This window comes from Drosophila montana, unplaced genomic scaffold (genome assembly GCF_035044405.1).
Source record: "Drosophila montana isolate Dmon_TW-CO22-7 unplaced genomic scaffold, ASM3504440v1 contig_1505_1, whole genome shotgun sequence".
Taxonomy (NCBI): Eukaryota; Metazoa; Arthropoda; class Insecta; order Diptera; family Drosophilidae; genus Drosophila; species Drosophila montana.
The window spans coordinates 5,326,004-5,343,478 of record NW_026996452.1 but is presented as its reverse complement, the minus strand read 5'-3'; the positions used below and the strand labels follow the sequence as shown (position 1 = coordinate 5,343,478).

The following is a 17,475-nucleotide window of genomic DNA, read 5'->3' as shown; positions in this document are numbered from 1 at the left end:
ATGAATTTTAAATTTTGCGGAATATGAATATTTATGAATACCAATTTTTCAAATAAACTGCTCCACTTGACGCCGTTGACACCGCTTTTCTAATTTTTAAGCAGAAATTACAATTTTTATTTTTTATTTTTATTAATTTTTTTAAACTCCAGCACTTTCACGCTTTAGGTTGAATAACATGTGAGGTTTCCATTCATTTTTATTCTCCTCAAATTTCCATTGACCAATCACAACCATTCACCATAATCAATGCAAGGCCCCATCTCTAACTGTTCCAATTCCAATATAAATTTGATGGGCCACACTGCATTTGCATTTCGCTTACATTTGGCTTTTAGATTTATGCAGTCTTCGACTCTTGGTTTTTGTGCTGCTCAAGCCACGGTGCGACATTTGACCGCGCGCTATTTTGTTGCCATTCGCTCGTTCTAATTATGTTGTGACTATTTCGCTTTTGGGCCACATTCTTATACACTCTTCTGCCGCTGCAAATCTTGAAGCTTTGCGCTGCGGGTTATTTGTGTGCCTTTTTGTTTTTGTCTATTGTTATGATAATTAAGGCCAGCGAGGTTATAGATTTAACTAGTTCAATAAGCATACAAACATATTTACATATGTGTGTGCCAACAACAACCAGACAAAGAAGAGAGTCGTGCCAGCGAAGCTTGACATAAAATCCAATTGGATCGCGAGCGAGTGCGCGCGCTTGTGTGTGTTTGTGTGTGGGACGCTAAGAATGAAAAACTGCACGCAGTCGCAGACGCGGTCGATGCTAGCTGCGCCGGCCTACCTGTTTCACCTGTATATTTGTCTGTGTTTGTACAAATTACAAATAATGCACATCATTGCAGTTTTCCACAGCGCTCAGTTCTTCGTGCCTGGGCTAAATTGTCTAGAATGTGCAATTATTTTGAAATTTGCTCACAAACTAATAGATTATTTTTGTTGTAGTTGTAGTTGATGGTGCTGCTGCTGCTGCGCTCGATTGCCGTTGCTTGGCCACTTCCTTCTTGATGCATTGTGTTGTGGTTGTTCTTTTTGTGGAATGTGGATTCTAACTTGGCCATTTAAGTACACACCGAGCAGTGCAACTGTGTGAGTGCAACAGGAACAACAAAAACAACAACAACAAATGCCACTTGTTACTGCCACTGCAACTGGCAACTAAAGCGCAGCGAATTTTCATGTGTGTGTGGAAAATTATGCAAATGCATGAGGTGTGTTGTTGCTGTCTGTTGCGCTACTTAAATCAATTATGAGCGCAAATTCCTCATTATTTAAATTAACTTTAAACACTCGATTCGCGCACTAACGGTAGTTTTCAAAACAGCCGTGGTGCTGTCGCTATCGCTGACAAAAGTCTCTATTTTTCGTTATTGTTGTTGTTCCATATCTTTTTTATAGCCCTTTCTCACACACACACACAAAAAGTTGACGGAGGCTCATTGTGTTTGTTGTTGGTGAGAAATTAACCAGTATATGTAAGTTTAAATATTAAACAACATATGCGAATGCGAAAATGCGAGAGCCGGAGGAGCTGTAAAAAACTCATAAGCCAGCAGCTTCAAACCACTCTTGAAGTTTGAAATAACGACAACGCTTGCGAAGCGCATTAATTAATGTTAGCGTTAGTCGCATCTGCTGCTATCTGCCTTTGGGCTTTGAACCGTAGTGAAAGTCTCTTCTTCTACATGTACACCCAAGAAAATATACCGAAAACGTACACACGAGTCATGCAGATCGAACAAAGCGCAAAGCGGCAATGAGTACACACCTGATGCTTAACGCGTTCCAGCACAAACTAAGTGGCTAAAGCATGGCTTACAACAACTTGGCTCAAAGACAAAGCTGGCAAGGTAGCAGAAGAAGAAGACGCGAGCGACCGGTAGTGTTAGTAAGTGGTTTAAGTGCGGCATAGTTGTAAAATATTGTTAACGTATGCTTATCTTTAAATTATAAGCATTTATTTAATTAATTTCTTTAAAAATTAAAACGTTTAAATTGCCTTCAATTTAAATAATAACGCCATCTTCTATCGATAACTATTTATGCAAGTATTTTGCAACACTTTTTTGCGCAGCCACGTGATGGGCTTTTACAACCAGCTGTTCAGCTGTGAATGATAACTTGTGGAGGTCGGCCAATAGACTCATACTGTTTCTTTGCGGAATGCTATCATTTGTTTATTTGGATTTGCGTTATTGTTTGGCGGGCAATAGTCTATTGTAATTTAAATCTATCCAATAGAGTAATTAAGTAATGGTTTAAAGAACATTAAATTAAACGCGAAGTCGTTTCAATTGATTGTTCCCGCGATCGCTTATTGTCATCAGCGTTGTATGCAAATATCAACGCATGCGCCTAATATGCAGGACGAAGGACGTTTGTCGTTGCCGCGGCTACATCGGAATAGAGAAATGTTTCGTTGTCGCACTGGCAGGAACATTGGAGCCATCATTCGTTCGGATACCGATTCAGTGCTCTGCGTAATTTCAACGCGATTTTATGTATCCGTCTCCATTCAGTTAGTTGACTTATTGTTTAGTTGCAAATCCCACGAATACCAATAAACGTGTCGTGTACGAGTGTGTGCGAGTCTATGTGTCGCGTGCTACATGTGTGTGGCGTAATGGCAGAAGTAAACTCAAAAGCGAAAAAAAACATTGTGAAACCATAGGAAAGTAAAATGTAAATGTTTATGCAAAAGTAAATTCCAACATTGCCATCGAGCGAATTTTTTTTAGGGGTGATTCTGGCTTCTTCTGCCCATGCCATGCCCCTGCCCCTGCCCTAGCCACTTGTGGTGGTGGCTCTCGTCCTCTGGCTCACACATTCCTATTTCTGGCAGTCGCGTGCAAAAAAAAACTAAGAAGAAGCAGAAACTTTGAGAATGCGAAGCGGCAATAAAGTAAAACAAGAAAGAACGTCTTTTTTCGGCGCATAGAAGTTCAAATACCCTTGCAAACCTAATGCAGATTTTCGAAATGTTTTTAAACTGAAGAACAGAAAGATGATTGATATAAAAGTTACACTTTGATTACATGGTATTTATTATTATGCAAAGAATATAGACTTATGAAGAAAAGATAGCTCACAGTTGAGGAAATAGTTTGTGTATAAACATATTTGGCTATTCCGATTGTGCAGCTAATACCGACCATCGAAGATGTCACGTTCTAAGCGTTACGCGTTTGGTGACAAAATAATAATGCCCTCTGCAAGGGCATTAAAAAGTCTGTGGCCAGGGTAGCTCTGAAAAATCAATATTGATAGTAAACTTTGTTGATGATGAGCCGCAAATAAATTCTCCATCAATCCAAAAAGTATATCAGTCAGGTGGTCATTGTCCTTACCAACAAATGCCGTTGGTCCCGGCCCCAAAAGTCTCCCCTGAGCACCAGGCGTGACTCATGCAGGACTCGCACCTCGACATTCGCTCTAAAGTGGAACACTGGCCGCCTGTTAATTTTATTGATTTCAGTTTAATGCCTATTTATTTATTTCTCTCATGTAGCAAATCACAACAATTAAAAAGTAATTACGAAACGGCAAACCAACAGTAACGGCAGAAACCCAATGAGCGTAAAGTGAATTGCAAAAAACAAATAATAAAATGAGAAAATGTAATTTGCATTGCAAATTGAACTTGTACTGCATTTAATATTCAAATTCAACATTGAAAACAACTAACTGTATACGCAGCCAGTATACACCCAAGTCGAGCTAAAGCAAAAACAATCTGATCAAAATGAAAACTCGGCTCGTTTCGTTGACATATCGCGGCAGTGCGTCCGTCGATCCGCGCTATTCGGCATCCATGTTGCCATGGACCATCAACGACATACGATCCACTGAGAGCTACACAAAGGTAAGTTAATCAATAATTATGTATGGCGCAAGCCCCCACAGTTTAAGATTAAGAAATAAACTTAATAAAATGAAGAAAAAAATATAAAAAAAATTGTGAGTATTTCGTAATTATGCGAATTGATTAGAAAGGACTGTTTTGCTTTCTTCAAAATTCTTTAAATGTTTTAAATCGTTTTTAATTTTGACTAACAGATATCGCAAAATTTGTGTTTGATTCAAGATTTTAATACCAATTTTTGTATTATATTTAAAAAAAATATTTATATATATATATATATTGTGCGCGTGAGATTTGTTCTGAAAATCAAAGAAGAAAATTGGACGACATACTATTGCTCTGCTTAGTTAGATATTAGACCAAGAAAGTCTGTTAATAGAGCTTTCTTTCTTTTATGAATATGAGTAACCGAAATTCTTTATTTAAAACATTTTTCTTCTCTTATAATCAAGTACTATATTTATTTATATATGCATATACAATCATAATCTTGATGCCGCAAACATTATTAGTTTGCAACAAATCACATATAGTTTGGAACAAAGCAAAACAAAAGAGACTTATATTTAATTGCATAAATCTACTTTTAGTTATCAAATACAGAAATGAGTCTGATAGAAAACTATTCTTATTTCCGGAAGCCCGCTTATTGCTATTGATATTTTAAATTAGATTAAAAATATATTTTTTCCTTGCAAAATCATATAGACATAATAGTAGCGTAAAAAATTAAAACAATCTTGGAATGGTATGAGCATACATAATTTTCTATTATACATTTTTTTTTTAAAGATTTTAGTCTTAGTTTAATTAGGTTGGTACTTGGCATTTATTTACGATACTTTTCAATCCTTAATAAAAGTATACAAAATTGTTAAAGATATATTTCAAATACAGTATCCATCTTTAAATCTATTTTGAGCGAGCATCCATTTTAAATCAAACGAAATGTATTTTTCTTGGTTCAGTCCAGTCCAGTTAAACATACTTTAGATAAGGATATACTATATTCTAATGGTCAAATTAAGAAAGAATGTATAAGAACTTTATCTCATTCCATAAATCTGCCCATGAGCTTTTGCTTATTGCAACTTTACAGCATTTCCATAACTTGGCATATTCCATCACAGGCGCCCGATTAAATCATCATCATGCCACACACTTGCCCGGCAGTCGGCGTTCTGTCATTTTGAATTATGTTGTCAGTCGGGCTGTCAACGCTCCTGGCATTGGCATGTTAATCCAATTGCAGCTGGTGATATCCATAACACGCTTTTATCTTTGCCCAAAACAATTAAAAGCAATTTGCAATTATTACGGCTCAATAAATCAATTAAACAACCCGCCAGGCAGGCTGGCATGCAGGCAGCTCAAAGTGGGCGCAAAGCGTACGAAATTTTATTAAACGATAATTACACTGATTAACTCTGTTGGCAACCGTTGGGACTGCCTAAAATTAGAACCACAATGCGGAAAGGTGAGTCCTAAATGAAAATCACAGTCACAGTACGAAACTCGTAGCTAATTAGGAGGACGACAACGTCATCCCGAAACGAACAAACAGCTGAAATAGGTATAAATGGACCTTATCCGAGGGTTACACGTTGAGTAGTGCGAATGTGAAGGTTCTTAATGGTGTCATCAAAAATTTGGTAGAGTTTATTTACTTTGATTTATTTTATTATCAGTATTATTAGTTATATGACTAATAATATTATTATTTTTGAAGAATCTGGCACTGCGACCTTCTGTCTATTGTCTATTGTGCTTTTACTCTGTCTTTGAGCTATAGCCCTTTCCTGAGTCCTACTGCTTGCAAAAATGCAAGGATTGTCACTGGCTTAAGAGTACTCAAACCTCAAATACTAAGACTGAGGGCCTAGTTCCTGATATACTCAGAGTAAAATTCTCATCCTACTACCAGCATGTGGTTTGGTCTCTTGTCGTCTTTAATGCAGGCTGTATGTGTCACACTTTTTAGCTTGTGTAGTTACTTGCGGCATCTGATGATCTATAAAGAGATTTTGTTTTGTTTAAATCCAGAAATTCAGCAGTTCTTCTGTTCTTTTACTGTGATTCGGGACCGGATATTAATTGCCTAATTGATTGGATCGCTTAGTCAGCTCATCTACCGAAGAGTGTTGTTCTCTTATTTTTCCTTTTCTCACTAACAAGTTCATTTCTCTAATAATCTTCTGAACTATCTCTTGATTTAGCAGGCATTACGAATTTTTGAAGATTTATTGATATAGATATATATGCACATTGGCGATTAAATGGGCAAAGGAAGATAAATATTAAGAAAATCTTTCTATCTAGATTATGATATAAATATATACAAATATAGATTCTGATAATGATACGGGATACTAAGTAGTTATGTGTCGATGCATAGCTGATGTATTGCTATGTATGAATTAATATGTATATATGTATTTATATATACCATTCGTTTTCGGTTTTAGTTATAAATATTACAATAGATTTAGAACAAATGTAAATTAAGCAGCATATAATTTTTGAAACAGATAAATTATATATATAGGCATACATTTTCATCAAATATTGGATGTTATGCAGCTTCGAAGATTCTATTCAGTCTGTGAACTTCTTGAACCCATCTCGAGTGCGCACATCTAGACCTGCCAGATTTATATATACACTCATATATACCAGGTGATAGGCTGGCGTGTTACGCATACGCCGCGTTGAGCACGTGCAGCGGCTAGTTGTCTACTGCGCTTCAATGCTAGCTCTGTCTTACTTCCACCCACTTTAAGTTGTATGTGCTATTTCAGTCGCACGTTGGTGTCCCATGGCTAATATTATTTGAAGCTTGAAATTAATTTGAGCAAAGCTTGCAATTAGGCGCACATCAGCCGCATGTGTGTGTGTGTGTGAATGTGGGCTCTACCTGTGCTTAGGTGTGTTAGCCAATGATGCTCCAGGGTTTTTGCTAGGGTCTGCCAAGTCGGTGACAGTGAAAGGCATTGCATAATTAAATTCCCTACAGTTGCCAACAAGTTGCGGGTCGAGGCTGAGTGAAAGTTGTATGAAAATCTTGGGATTCTACTCTTTGTGAATTGTCCTGCTCTCGTCCTGCTTGTCCATTTTGGTTTTGTGTTGGCCGCGCAGGTGGCTATGCGTTGCATTAAAAAGAATCCTTTTTACGAGCTGGCGCCACCACCGAGCAAATTGTGGGCGCTTTCGACCTATGATCCGGCAATTGTTGTAAGTTCCCATTGAATAGAAGAGCTGGCGGATATGCAGAGAGGGGCAGAGAAAGAGAGAGTAAAGAGTGGGCGTTGGGTTGCCGGAAATTATATTTATATAAAAAGGTAACTACTCTGGGAGCCGCTAACCAGAGTTCATATATTTGATACTTGATCCTGGCTTTGCAGTGTGGTCTCTTAAATGGAAAATTATGAGAATTAGTTTTTCCTTTTTTTTTTATTTTATTTTTGCACAGTCGGTTATAAGGAGAGTTTTAATAAACTACGTCTGGGTTATGCTTTCTTGCTCCAGTAACATTATATAACAACTGGGTTTAGTAATGAAATACTACACAGTCTTCCCATTACTTTATTAAAATATATCTTATTTCCTTTTTAAAGAATTTTTCTTTACTTTTTAACTTGGAGCTTTGTCTCTTCACTGGGCTAAATATTATTATCTTTAGATCATAGCATAAATGAAAATTTCTCAATTTATCCTTGGAATTCTTAACGTCTAGGCTTCTAGCAAGTTCATTTTACATCCTTTTATATATTGAAATTGTATTTTATAATTTATTTACACATTGGGTGCTTAATATTTCATCCTAAGAAGATAATATAACAATTTTTCAAGCTTAATTTGCAAATTTTTTTAAGCACTTTCGCATATAATGCCATAAAATTATGCATTCACAGCACACATACGCAACGCTCTCTGTCCCTCTCTCTCTTTCTTTTTGGCTTTCCCTCTTACTCTCTTTTTCTCTGTTGGCTTTCCCTCACTGTTGTGCACTTGGTAAGTCAGGCACTACAGACCCGGCCCAGACTATAATTTGATGCATATTTTCTTGTATAAATATTTACTAAAGCCTGCACTTTTGTTTATTATTTTCATATATGTTTGCATGTGGGCTGCCGCTGCCCTCCTCCCCACCCCCACCCTCCGCTTCAGTACATTGACATAAAACCAACACGCACCCAGAAGCCGAGGGAGAGATAGAGAAAAACAAATAGAGAAACTGAAGTGTTTGCCAGTGCTCTGGTTCGTGTTCATTTGCAGTGTGTGCGACAAATGCTGTGGCAGCTTAATGCTTTATTATGTTAAATAGCGCATGGAAATTATAACAAGCTGTCTTTTGGCTGCTGCTCAAGTGCGAAACGTGCCACGCCCATCCAACTCCCACGCCTCAACATCAAAGTCTTATGTCAACTTTTGCGCTGCTTCAACGGCCAAGCAAGCAGAGCTTTGTCTATGCGTGTGTGTTTTCGGAATTTTATAAATTTTTAACATGCATATTGTTCAGCAATTAGTGCAATGAAATATATAGCTTTGGTGAATAGCTAAGTTAGGCCAAGTCTTTAAATCAATGAAAAAGTTTTATCAACTAATATCAGTTTAATTACTTATAACTAAAGAAATGTAGCTTAAAATAAATGAGTCTTTAAACAAAAAGTATTTAAAACAAAGCTATTGTACATAACTTAAATTTTTTGTTTATTTGTTTTGTTTTTTCTAAGTACCTTTTGAGTTTTCGTAGTTAATATTTAGTTATATCATATATTATCTATAAGGATGGTGTATATGATGGCCTTTACCCAAACATAATTCTCAATTTTTTGCTAATATGCATACAACATATATTTATTAATAGAAAGCGTACTTTTTTTTTTTAGATATTAAACGTTTATTTTGTTGGATTTAATATGAACATTAAAATTGTTTTTATTCAACAGTTAAATGTACATTATTGTGTCATATGGTATTAATTTTAGCTAATATAATTGTTCCTCCCTTTAATATTTTATTAAGCTACAAGCCCATCAATTGTATTCACTTTTAATTTGAGTTCATTTAACTTTGTTATAAATTGACTAAAATCTAAATCAAGTCCAACAATAATTTGTAAAATCCCTACTTATTTTGCTGCCCAAAAACTCTGAACTAACGCCGCTCGTATCAATTGTCAGGTGGTTACTGCCTTCCTCCTATGCCCCAACCCTAAGCTTTGTGGCAGGTCTTCCATTGACGTCACGACGGCAGGCAGGAAGTTGATTTGAGCGAACTGCAAAAGAAAAATCAATAGATCGCTTGTTTCATTTGCCTGCAGAATATTTTTTTCTTTTTGTTTGGCGGATTTTTTGTTGCTGCTTTGGAAAAGTCACTCAAGTCCCGCTGCTAATCCGTTTCTGGCCGAGTCGAGTCACTTGAGCCGCAGCACCAGGCTTCCCATCCCTGTGCGTCGCAAATGGTTTCACACTTTACCGTCGTCAGCGGCTCTCCCAGTGGAGGACTCTCTGCTGGGGCTTACGCGGCGAATGCGTTACGTTTGCTTTGACTGGGCGCGAATGATGTCGCCCACTCGATTCCATTTGGCCGACGTTTTGAATTTGATGTTGTACACTTCTGCAGTCGCTAGACTACGGCATTTTTTATGTGTGGAACGGCGCGTCAGTTGCCACACTCACTTGACACGCTTCTGCTAGTCAGACCTGTGCCACATAGAAAATAATATTTTAAACTATGTGCAACGTTGTTCGAGTGAGCGTTGTAGCTGAGTACTTAGCACTCCGAGCATTTAGCTTATTGATAACAATTCAGGAGGTTGAAACATTTCTTGCTCGTTCTTTAGTAATTTTAAATGCTAAGCTCCAAACATAAATTGAAAATGTATGAAAATCCTAAACAAGGAATTGATTATGATTAAAGCTCTTATTACCTGTGACACAATTTTATTTCCACGTTCTTGACTTTTTTTCCCCTTTTTACCTGCCCCAACTTTAGCCGCATACAAAAGCTATACTGTGGCACACACTTCGTATGAGTTATAATTTTTCTTTTCTTTGTCAGCTGTCAGCATTTGACGTCTTGACCCCTTTTATACGGCTTCTGTTTCGTTTCTTCTGCCCATTCTCTGTGTCCTTTCATTCTTTGCAACTCTAATTGACGGCAAGTTAAGGAAAAGTTATGTTGTGTTCTCTTTCTCGGACTGCAAACATTTTATTTACTTTTGTATTTTATACAAAAATCTATTGTTGTCAAGCAAACACACACACATACACTTGCACATATTGAAATGCAGTTAGCGCCACGTGAAATCAGTCTCCGCGTATTGTTGTCCATTGTAGGGGTTATTTTTGTTGTTGCAGTTACTTGACATATTCATTACACAATTAAATTAGCGATGAGCACGTGAGAGAATACACTATGGAACAAATCATGTATTTCTCGCTTAGTTAGTTTGTTTGTTGTATTAATTGCCCACCACTAGATCAAATATTAGTTGATACACGTATTCATTATATTTCTCCCGTTTATATACAAACTAGTTGTTCATTGACTTGTAATTTCAATCCTGCTTAAACTGACGAAAGAATTACAAGCTTGTCTCCAATTAGAATCAGAACTCGTCATTTATAACTAAATCAATTTTATAAAGTCTTCCATTTGCAGTCCTAGTTTGGGCGTTGTGGATCGTGTCACGCGCCCATTTCCCATAAGGGTAATGTCTTTTCAAAGTATTATGCCAAAGTATTATGCCTTTTTAATTAGTTAATAATATACCTTAAATTGCAGCTCACTGTTGGATTCTTATTAAGTCACGATTGTGTTACGCGCTCATCTCCAATTAGAATCACGTATCGTCGTGCTGTCAACATCGCGTGTTATTGCTCACTGATTTACGCGTTTTAACTGTTTCTTCATTACATTTTCATGTGCCAGCTGACGTTCGTTGTTGTTATGCATGAACTGTGTTTAGTTGTTCTGGTTGTTGTTGTTGCTGCACAATAGATTGCCTACAATTTCCCATTACATTGCTGTTATTTTTGCTGCTGCTGCTGCTGCTGTTGTCGTCGGCAGCATTTTAGCCATATAATTTACATTAACTACTTCAGCTATTGCTGGCGCTGTTAAAGTCTTACTTTGTACTTTGTCAAATGGGGCCAAAAAGGTCAGAGTCTGGTTGTTGGCCATTGCTGACATAGCGGTTCTCATAAATATGGGGCAAAGCATCTGAAAATATTGCAATTAATGGCTAATATAACATAATTGAGCTTACGGCTAATCTTTGGCTGGCGGAGATATTAGTAACTTTCAATTACAGGTAGCTCGGAGGGGGTAATCGATTTGATTAAATCAATGTGATAAATATATTTTTAATTATTTTTTATTTTATAGTTTGCCTTGCCAAATAAAGTGCAGTACTCTGTTTGATTAAAGCTTGTTTACATTTCAACCCCCTCGATATGCTTCTGAAGCAGAATAGAGGCATACTCCCTTTTCTCTTTTCATTCGAACTACTAAATAATACAAGATTCGTAATCGGATATTGACGTAGCTGGTTCAATTACATCAAATTTAAGTAACTGACGACCGAATCTCCACTCTTAATGACATTCTTTACCTTGGAAATTTGCCTATTTAACCCAATGTAAAATGCTATCATATTGTTATACATTCTTTTATTTTAAGAACTATTTTGAGAACCTAACTCGGCTTCTCCTCCTGATCATCCTGATCATTTGCGCCGTGGATTGAGTGGTAAACCTTAATCCACTTAAAGTAACTAACTGCCTTACTCAACAAAAATTGGCAGAAAATAGGTCGCAGTTTTTAAACCTCAACAAATTGTCAATAAATAAAGTGTATATATTCCTAAACGGTTTCCCAAATCACTGCCATCTATTTTTTTCATGGGAACCATGCTCCCTTCTTTCCAATCTGCCGCTTTTAATCGTTTTGTTATAATGAAAAATCCCAAATCGCTTTGTTCGCTGATTGCATTACAAACAGAAATGGAACAATTTGTGATTCGGTCGACGCATAATTGGATTTGCTCAGTCAATGTCAAAGGCAAAGCGGAACGGCGTAAAATCAGTCGAGAGTCGAGAGTCGACAGTCAACAGTCGACACCACTTAATTCACCTGGCAACGACAGCGTCTCTCTCGGCGATTCTCACATCGGGTGAGTGTAGTGCATCAAGTGGCAATCGCAAATTAATTGAAAATTGGCAACGTGCAGGCGGACAAGTTGCCATTAAAAAATTAATTTCGAATGGTAAAGGTGACTCGAGGTAAGCCCCCAATGATTACCGTGTTGCCAGGCAGCCTCATTAGGCGCCCACACCGCGCAACACTCCCACTGGAATGTTATTAATTGCGAAGCTTTTTCTTTGATGCTGGAAAAGTTTTTCAGCTTTTCCTACTCCTTACTCTCCGAGCACAGTGTATTTAAGTAGTTCTCGAGCTAACGCCCACGTTGCTTACTAAACAGCAGGCGGCCGCAGTTTACGGATTTTAATTTAATTTTCTCCAAAACTTTTCATTTTCCATTTTCTGTGCTTGGTCGACATCCTTTCGATCGGATTCCTTTACAAGTTCTACAAGCTGCTCCCTGGTTCTGTTTTCTTTTTGGTTGTTTGGTTTTGTTTGTTTTTCTTCCTTCTGCCTCAATTAGTGAAAAAAAATGGATGTGTGTTCAAGTTCTTAATTGATTGACTATAAAATAAAGATATCTCTATATATAAAACTGTTCGTCCTGACTAACTGATTGGTGATAATTTTACTGTAGTTGCCTAATGCGGTGGAGGTGCACGGTATGTCAGGTTTTTTGGAAATTCCACCCGAAAGTGTGGAAAATCGCGAAAAACTCTTGTATGAAACCGATTGGCCTCAAACACATTTTCAAAGCCCTATATAAAAATTAAATGAACACGTGATCAGCGATTTTGGAGAATATCGATATAAGATCGAGATTTTGGAATGAATTATGTATGGTTTAATAAAAATAGATTAAAAAAAATGTCTTAATTTTCAAACAACTAAAATCGATATACTAATATATCTATAAATCAAATACTAATATTTCTAGACTTAGGAACTTAATTAATAAAAGCAAGTTTATTAGTTGTCACGTTAACTATTCAAGTTCTGGGCTATAAACATTTTAGTACCGTTTACCGTGTGGTGAAAATTTGAGTACTATGAAAAGCGTACTTTACGAAGAAAACGGTCCTACATAGAGGTATTAAGTTAGCAACGGCAACTCAATAGATGATATAGTTTATATGCAATCCAATAAATTATATAGTGCAATCTGAGAGTTATATGCAATCCAAAAAATTATATAGAGCAAACTGTGCATAAATATTGGCTTGAAAAAAGCTAGAAAAAATTAGAATTAATATAAGTATGAATTTAATACTTATCAGTTAGCTCAGATCAGAAAGTTTTCCAACTAAAACTTAAAAAAAAATGTTATGTATAGTTTCTATTGTTATGTTACCAATATTTCAGGATTTTTAATAAATGTTGCTAGTTGAACTTACGTCAGCTTTACCCAAAGCCGTGCTTACCTCTTTCTGGAACACACGCATACACACACAAACACCCACCACGTGGAGTAAACTAGCGTCTGCCTAACTAACTGAATATAAATTTCATTTGCTTTCCTTTAATTTTGTAGAATAAAACCTTTTGATGGCAAAATTCTAACCGACGACCCAAATGGGGCGACTGTTTTCTGCCAGCTACGGCCCTAGCCACAACATTGGCACACCCCTTCAACGAGCTCCCTCAGCACACCTGCCCCACCTACCCTATCCGTGCTACACATTGACACTCCCTAGATTCCCCTTTGGCGCATATAGTAAAAACTGAGCAGCAAAAAAAATAGAAATAATAATAAAGGGGGCCAACAACAAAAAACAAGCATTGAGAAATGGCGGCACATGTTGACGGTGAGGAGGACACCGGAAATGGAGCAGCCGCCATGTTTGCCATGTTGTCAAGCTGCTGTCAGCCTGCGCTTGCCTGTCTATCTGCCTGCCATCCAGTCTGTCTCTCTGTCTATCTGCGCCTCATCCTTTCCCTGTTACTCTCTGCCTCTAAGTCCACCCCTTTTGTACTTGTGCATGCAAGTAAACTGATTAAAAGAATGTAATACTGTTAATCTGCTTCGTCTAGTGGAAACGCTGAATGCAGCCAAAACCAAGGAATGAGAAGCACGAGTAGTTGCTGCTGCCTGTCTGTATGATATTTATACCCCGCACATTCGTTAAAACACAGCATATGCATTTAAATACTGAAAAGAAATTATGCCTATTGCTTGTCATTTGTTTTGTTGCGAATGAGGAGCATTCCACTGACTAAGCTATATTTAAAAGTATCTTACTTGTTTCCGTTGCAAAAGGCCCTACATTCATTCAGTTTGTTACATACCATGGCTTGACATTCGTTTTAGTTTGAACGAGGGACATTTCATTATATTTATTACATCTTTGACATATTTGCATTTGATAAATTTAGCTCTCATCCTACATCATTCTCAATCGGTCAGTGGATGCAGGCAATGAATGTTTGAGTTTTGAACAATGTGCATTCTACTTGCTTAGTTATAATTAAATAATCTGCAACCTAATTGGAATACATTTTACCTAGAGATGCTCAGCAAAAGTTATTCATATTGCTTGACATTTGTTTAATTTTAAATGTTTTGGCTTCGAATAAATATAAATTTTCGAATGCCTGAACAATTCATTACATTCATTTTGCGTAATACACTTATCTATGGAAAATTTAGGAATTTATTAAAATAGTTATTTAAGTTTTCTTCAGCAATGTTGTTCTGTCAGTGGAAGTGGCCAATTGAAGTTGTTTTAAGCAAAAAAATGTGGAATAAAAAATACATATGTATATTAAATCAAATTATGCTTAAGACCTAGTTGCATAGCGCTTTATTCGATTTATTTAGACTTAATTAGTATAATTAGTATAATTAAAATATATGCAAGAATTAGTTATAAACCATGATAACAAATTATTTCGTCTCATATGATGTATATGATGTAATTCTTAAGTGATTCCTTCATAGAAATCGATGTTACGTTCATTTGGCATGAAATATTTATTTATCATTCTATTAAACATTTGAATCAGACTATCTTAATTATATTTTAGCGCTGTATACTATTTTTTCAAGCTATTTCGTATTTGAGCTTGTCCATACTTGTCTCTAAATGAATGTCTGGGAAAATAAGTATAACGTATAATAACAGATGCAGCTACAAATAGAACATAGATAAAACTTCCATTGAAACAGCCTTCAATCTGTTGGCTACTCATTAAGTTTCTGCGCAATTTCGCAACGTAATGCTAATGTTTAACAATATCTACTGATTGCAGCTGTCGGTTGGCATTGAGCATGGCATACTGGAATCATACAACTCGGACTTTGAGCTACAATTCAGCCATCCGCTGAAGCATATTGTGGGCATGTGCCGCATTATACACAAGCCGCAGTCGAAGAGCATCGGCAATGGCTTCATCCAGCTCAAATCAAATGCTGGCCAGGCCTCAGCCGCCAATTGTGGAACAGCGGCCGCCCACTCATCTTCCACGTCTGCCGCCGCTGTGGCTGCTGCTGCTACTGGCTCACTGACCGCCAATGGGTCGCGCCAGACGCTAACCACATCCACATCCTACGGCTCACTCTCATCCAGTGCTGCGGCCGCTTATCAGTTGCAGCAGCAACAGCAGCAGCAGGCGGCCGACGCAGAGCAACCGCAGAACTTTATGGAATTCCAAGGACCCATTACTGGGCTGGTCTATTTGCTAAAAGATCCCAAGGATCCGTTGCTGCACATTTATCTATTTGAGTGCGACACCATCGAGGAGGTAAGTTCTGATTTGAGCTCAAATTCTGTTTGATTCTCGTCATTTGGTTTTTGCTTGGCCTTTTGTTTGGTATCTGTCATCCTGCAACCCCCGCCGCCACTCTGTGCTTACGTATGTGCAAATTTTATGTGTGCTCTTTGAAATGTATTCGACATGAAAATCTTTAGAAAACTTGCAACAATGGGTTTTGTAAACGATTTGAATTGAATGCAAAAGGCACGAATGCAGCTACCGATTTATGAGGAAACTTTAAAAGTTTTTCCTCTCTATAACTTTTAGTTGACTTTCCGTGCGGAAAAAACTTAAGTAAATGAAATTCAATAAAAATAGCGAGTCATGAACGTGACTGACGGGTAAATGACCCCGGACATAACATCTTGAGCTAATTAATGCAAGTTCTAAGCACCACGAACCATAAATACAAAAGGTCAGCACCTTTCACATTTTAATTATCTAAACTGGGCATTTTGTATTATAAGCACAAAGTGCATAAAATGGGTGAAAATTGTTAAATGCAACTTTTTAATTGTTCGCGCTGTTAGATTTAAACTCATTTTAAAGTTTTTAATGGTAGCCGGAATCGATTTGCGAACATTCATTATCATGGCTGGAATTGTGATATCCACTTATTTTCGTCCAAATAACCTTATAATAAACAATAAAAGTAAATGTACCTTTGACTATTTAATTTTGGTGAAAGTTAAATTAATGAAAGTTAATTAAAAATATTAAACTACTTATATTGGCTGTTTTTTCTGAATTTATCACTAATTGCGGGATAGTATTTAAATAAGAAAAGCTTTTTTTTTTAATATTAATTTTATTTATTTTACCAAGAATTTATCAATTTTGGCTATAACACGACAGGTAGGGTATATAAAGAGGCCACGCTTTATCAAATGGAGAAAGGGAAGTTCTTACTGCAGCAGGTCAGGATGTTATGGTCTTTCCAGCCGGGTGATGGGAAATACAAAAAGTAAAGTTAATATATTGATTCATATACGAAAATGATGTCGGCATTTTAAAGGACATGAAATTTAATCTATAATATATTAATTTATAAATGTTGCCAATTAAGTTATGTTAACGTATGTGCTGTGTGTCATAAGTCCATCAAACACACATGTAAACACCCAAAGTGGGTCAACCTGGCGCCAGGCAAAGCCCACAAAATGGCGCCAGCACGCCAAATATTTAGCGTCTAGCACGTAATAAAACAACTCCCGATTGTGTTTCTAATTAAGAGCGCTCGACCCATAACTAAAACAGGGACGTAAATAAACTACAAACGTCGCTGCTGACCAACCGCAAAATATTAATTTCCAATAAACAGTCAAGTAGCAAAAAATAAAACCATTATAAAATGCTGACACGCCCACTTCACAATTTATTATTAAGTGGGCGCCCATGCAACAAAATAGAAAGCTACAAAAAAAAAACCTAAAATAAATCCATTCAAAAACATGATTTTTTTTTTGTTTGGTATTAAATATTTTTGATATATTAGATATATACTTTTAGTATTTTTTGTGCATGCGTTTTTTGTGGCTCAATTTAAATTGCAATTCACTTTTTTTTTCGTGTTTTATTACAGTTTCTGCCTTTGTTGCTGTTGCTGATTTCATGTCAAAAGTTATTTTGGGCAACGTCAGTTTGCCACGCCCCCCGTAGCTTAATTTACCAGTTGCCTTTCTCTCGCTCTCAGTGTGTGTGTTGTT

General features: G+C 36.8%; 1 protein-coding gene and 1 long non-coding RNA gene across 4 annotated transcripts in view; one reads left to right on the top strand and one right to left on the bottom strand.

Moving 5' to 3' along the window:
• The first annotated feature begins 2,203 nt into the window (after window positions 1-2,203).
• plx (PTB_TBC1D1_like and TBC domain-containing protein plx) overlaps window positions 2,204-17,475 on the top strand; it is a 34,531-nt gene continuing 19,259 nt past the window's right edge. Inside the window, exons 1-3 of one of the 2 annotated variants that reach the window (XM_064690110.1) lie at window positions 2,204-2,688; window positions 3,515-3,868; window positions 15,266-15,757. In XM_064690110.1, coding sequence (XP_064546180.1) covers window positions 3,749-3,868; window positions 15,266-15,757 — 612 coding nt within the window. In that variant the 5' untranslated portion in view covers window positions 2,204-2,688; window positions 3,515-3,748. The remainder of the gene's footprint in view (window positions 2,689-3,514; window positions 3,869-15,265; window positions 15,758-17,475) is intronic. The other variant, XM_064690117.1, reaches the window with a different exon arrangement.
• Window positions 8,905-10,054, bottom strand: LOC135436845 (uncharacterized). Of its 2 annotated transcripts, XR_010437613.1 has the most exons (3): window positions 9,801-10,054; window positions 9,644-9,725; window positions 8,905-9,573 (listed from the first exon to the last, which is right to left on the bottom strand). It is a non-coding gene; the product is annotated as an uncharacterized LOC135436845 (long non-coding RNA). The 2 variants fall into 2 exon arrangements; XR_010437612.1 differs by having other exon boundaries at window positions 8,905-9,725.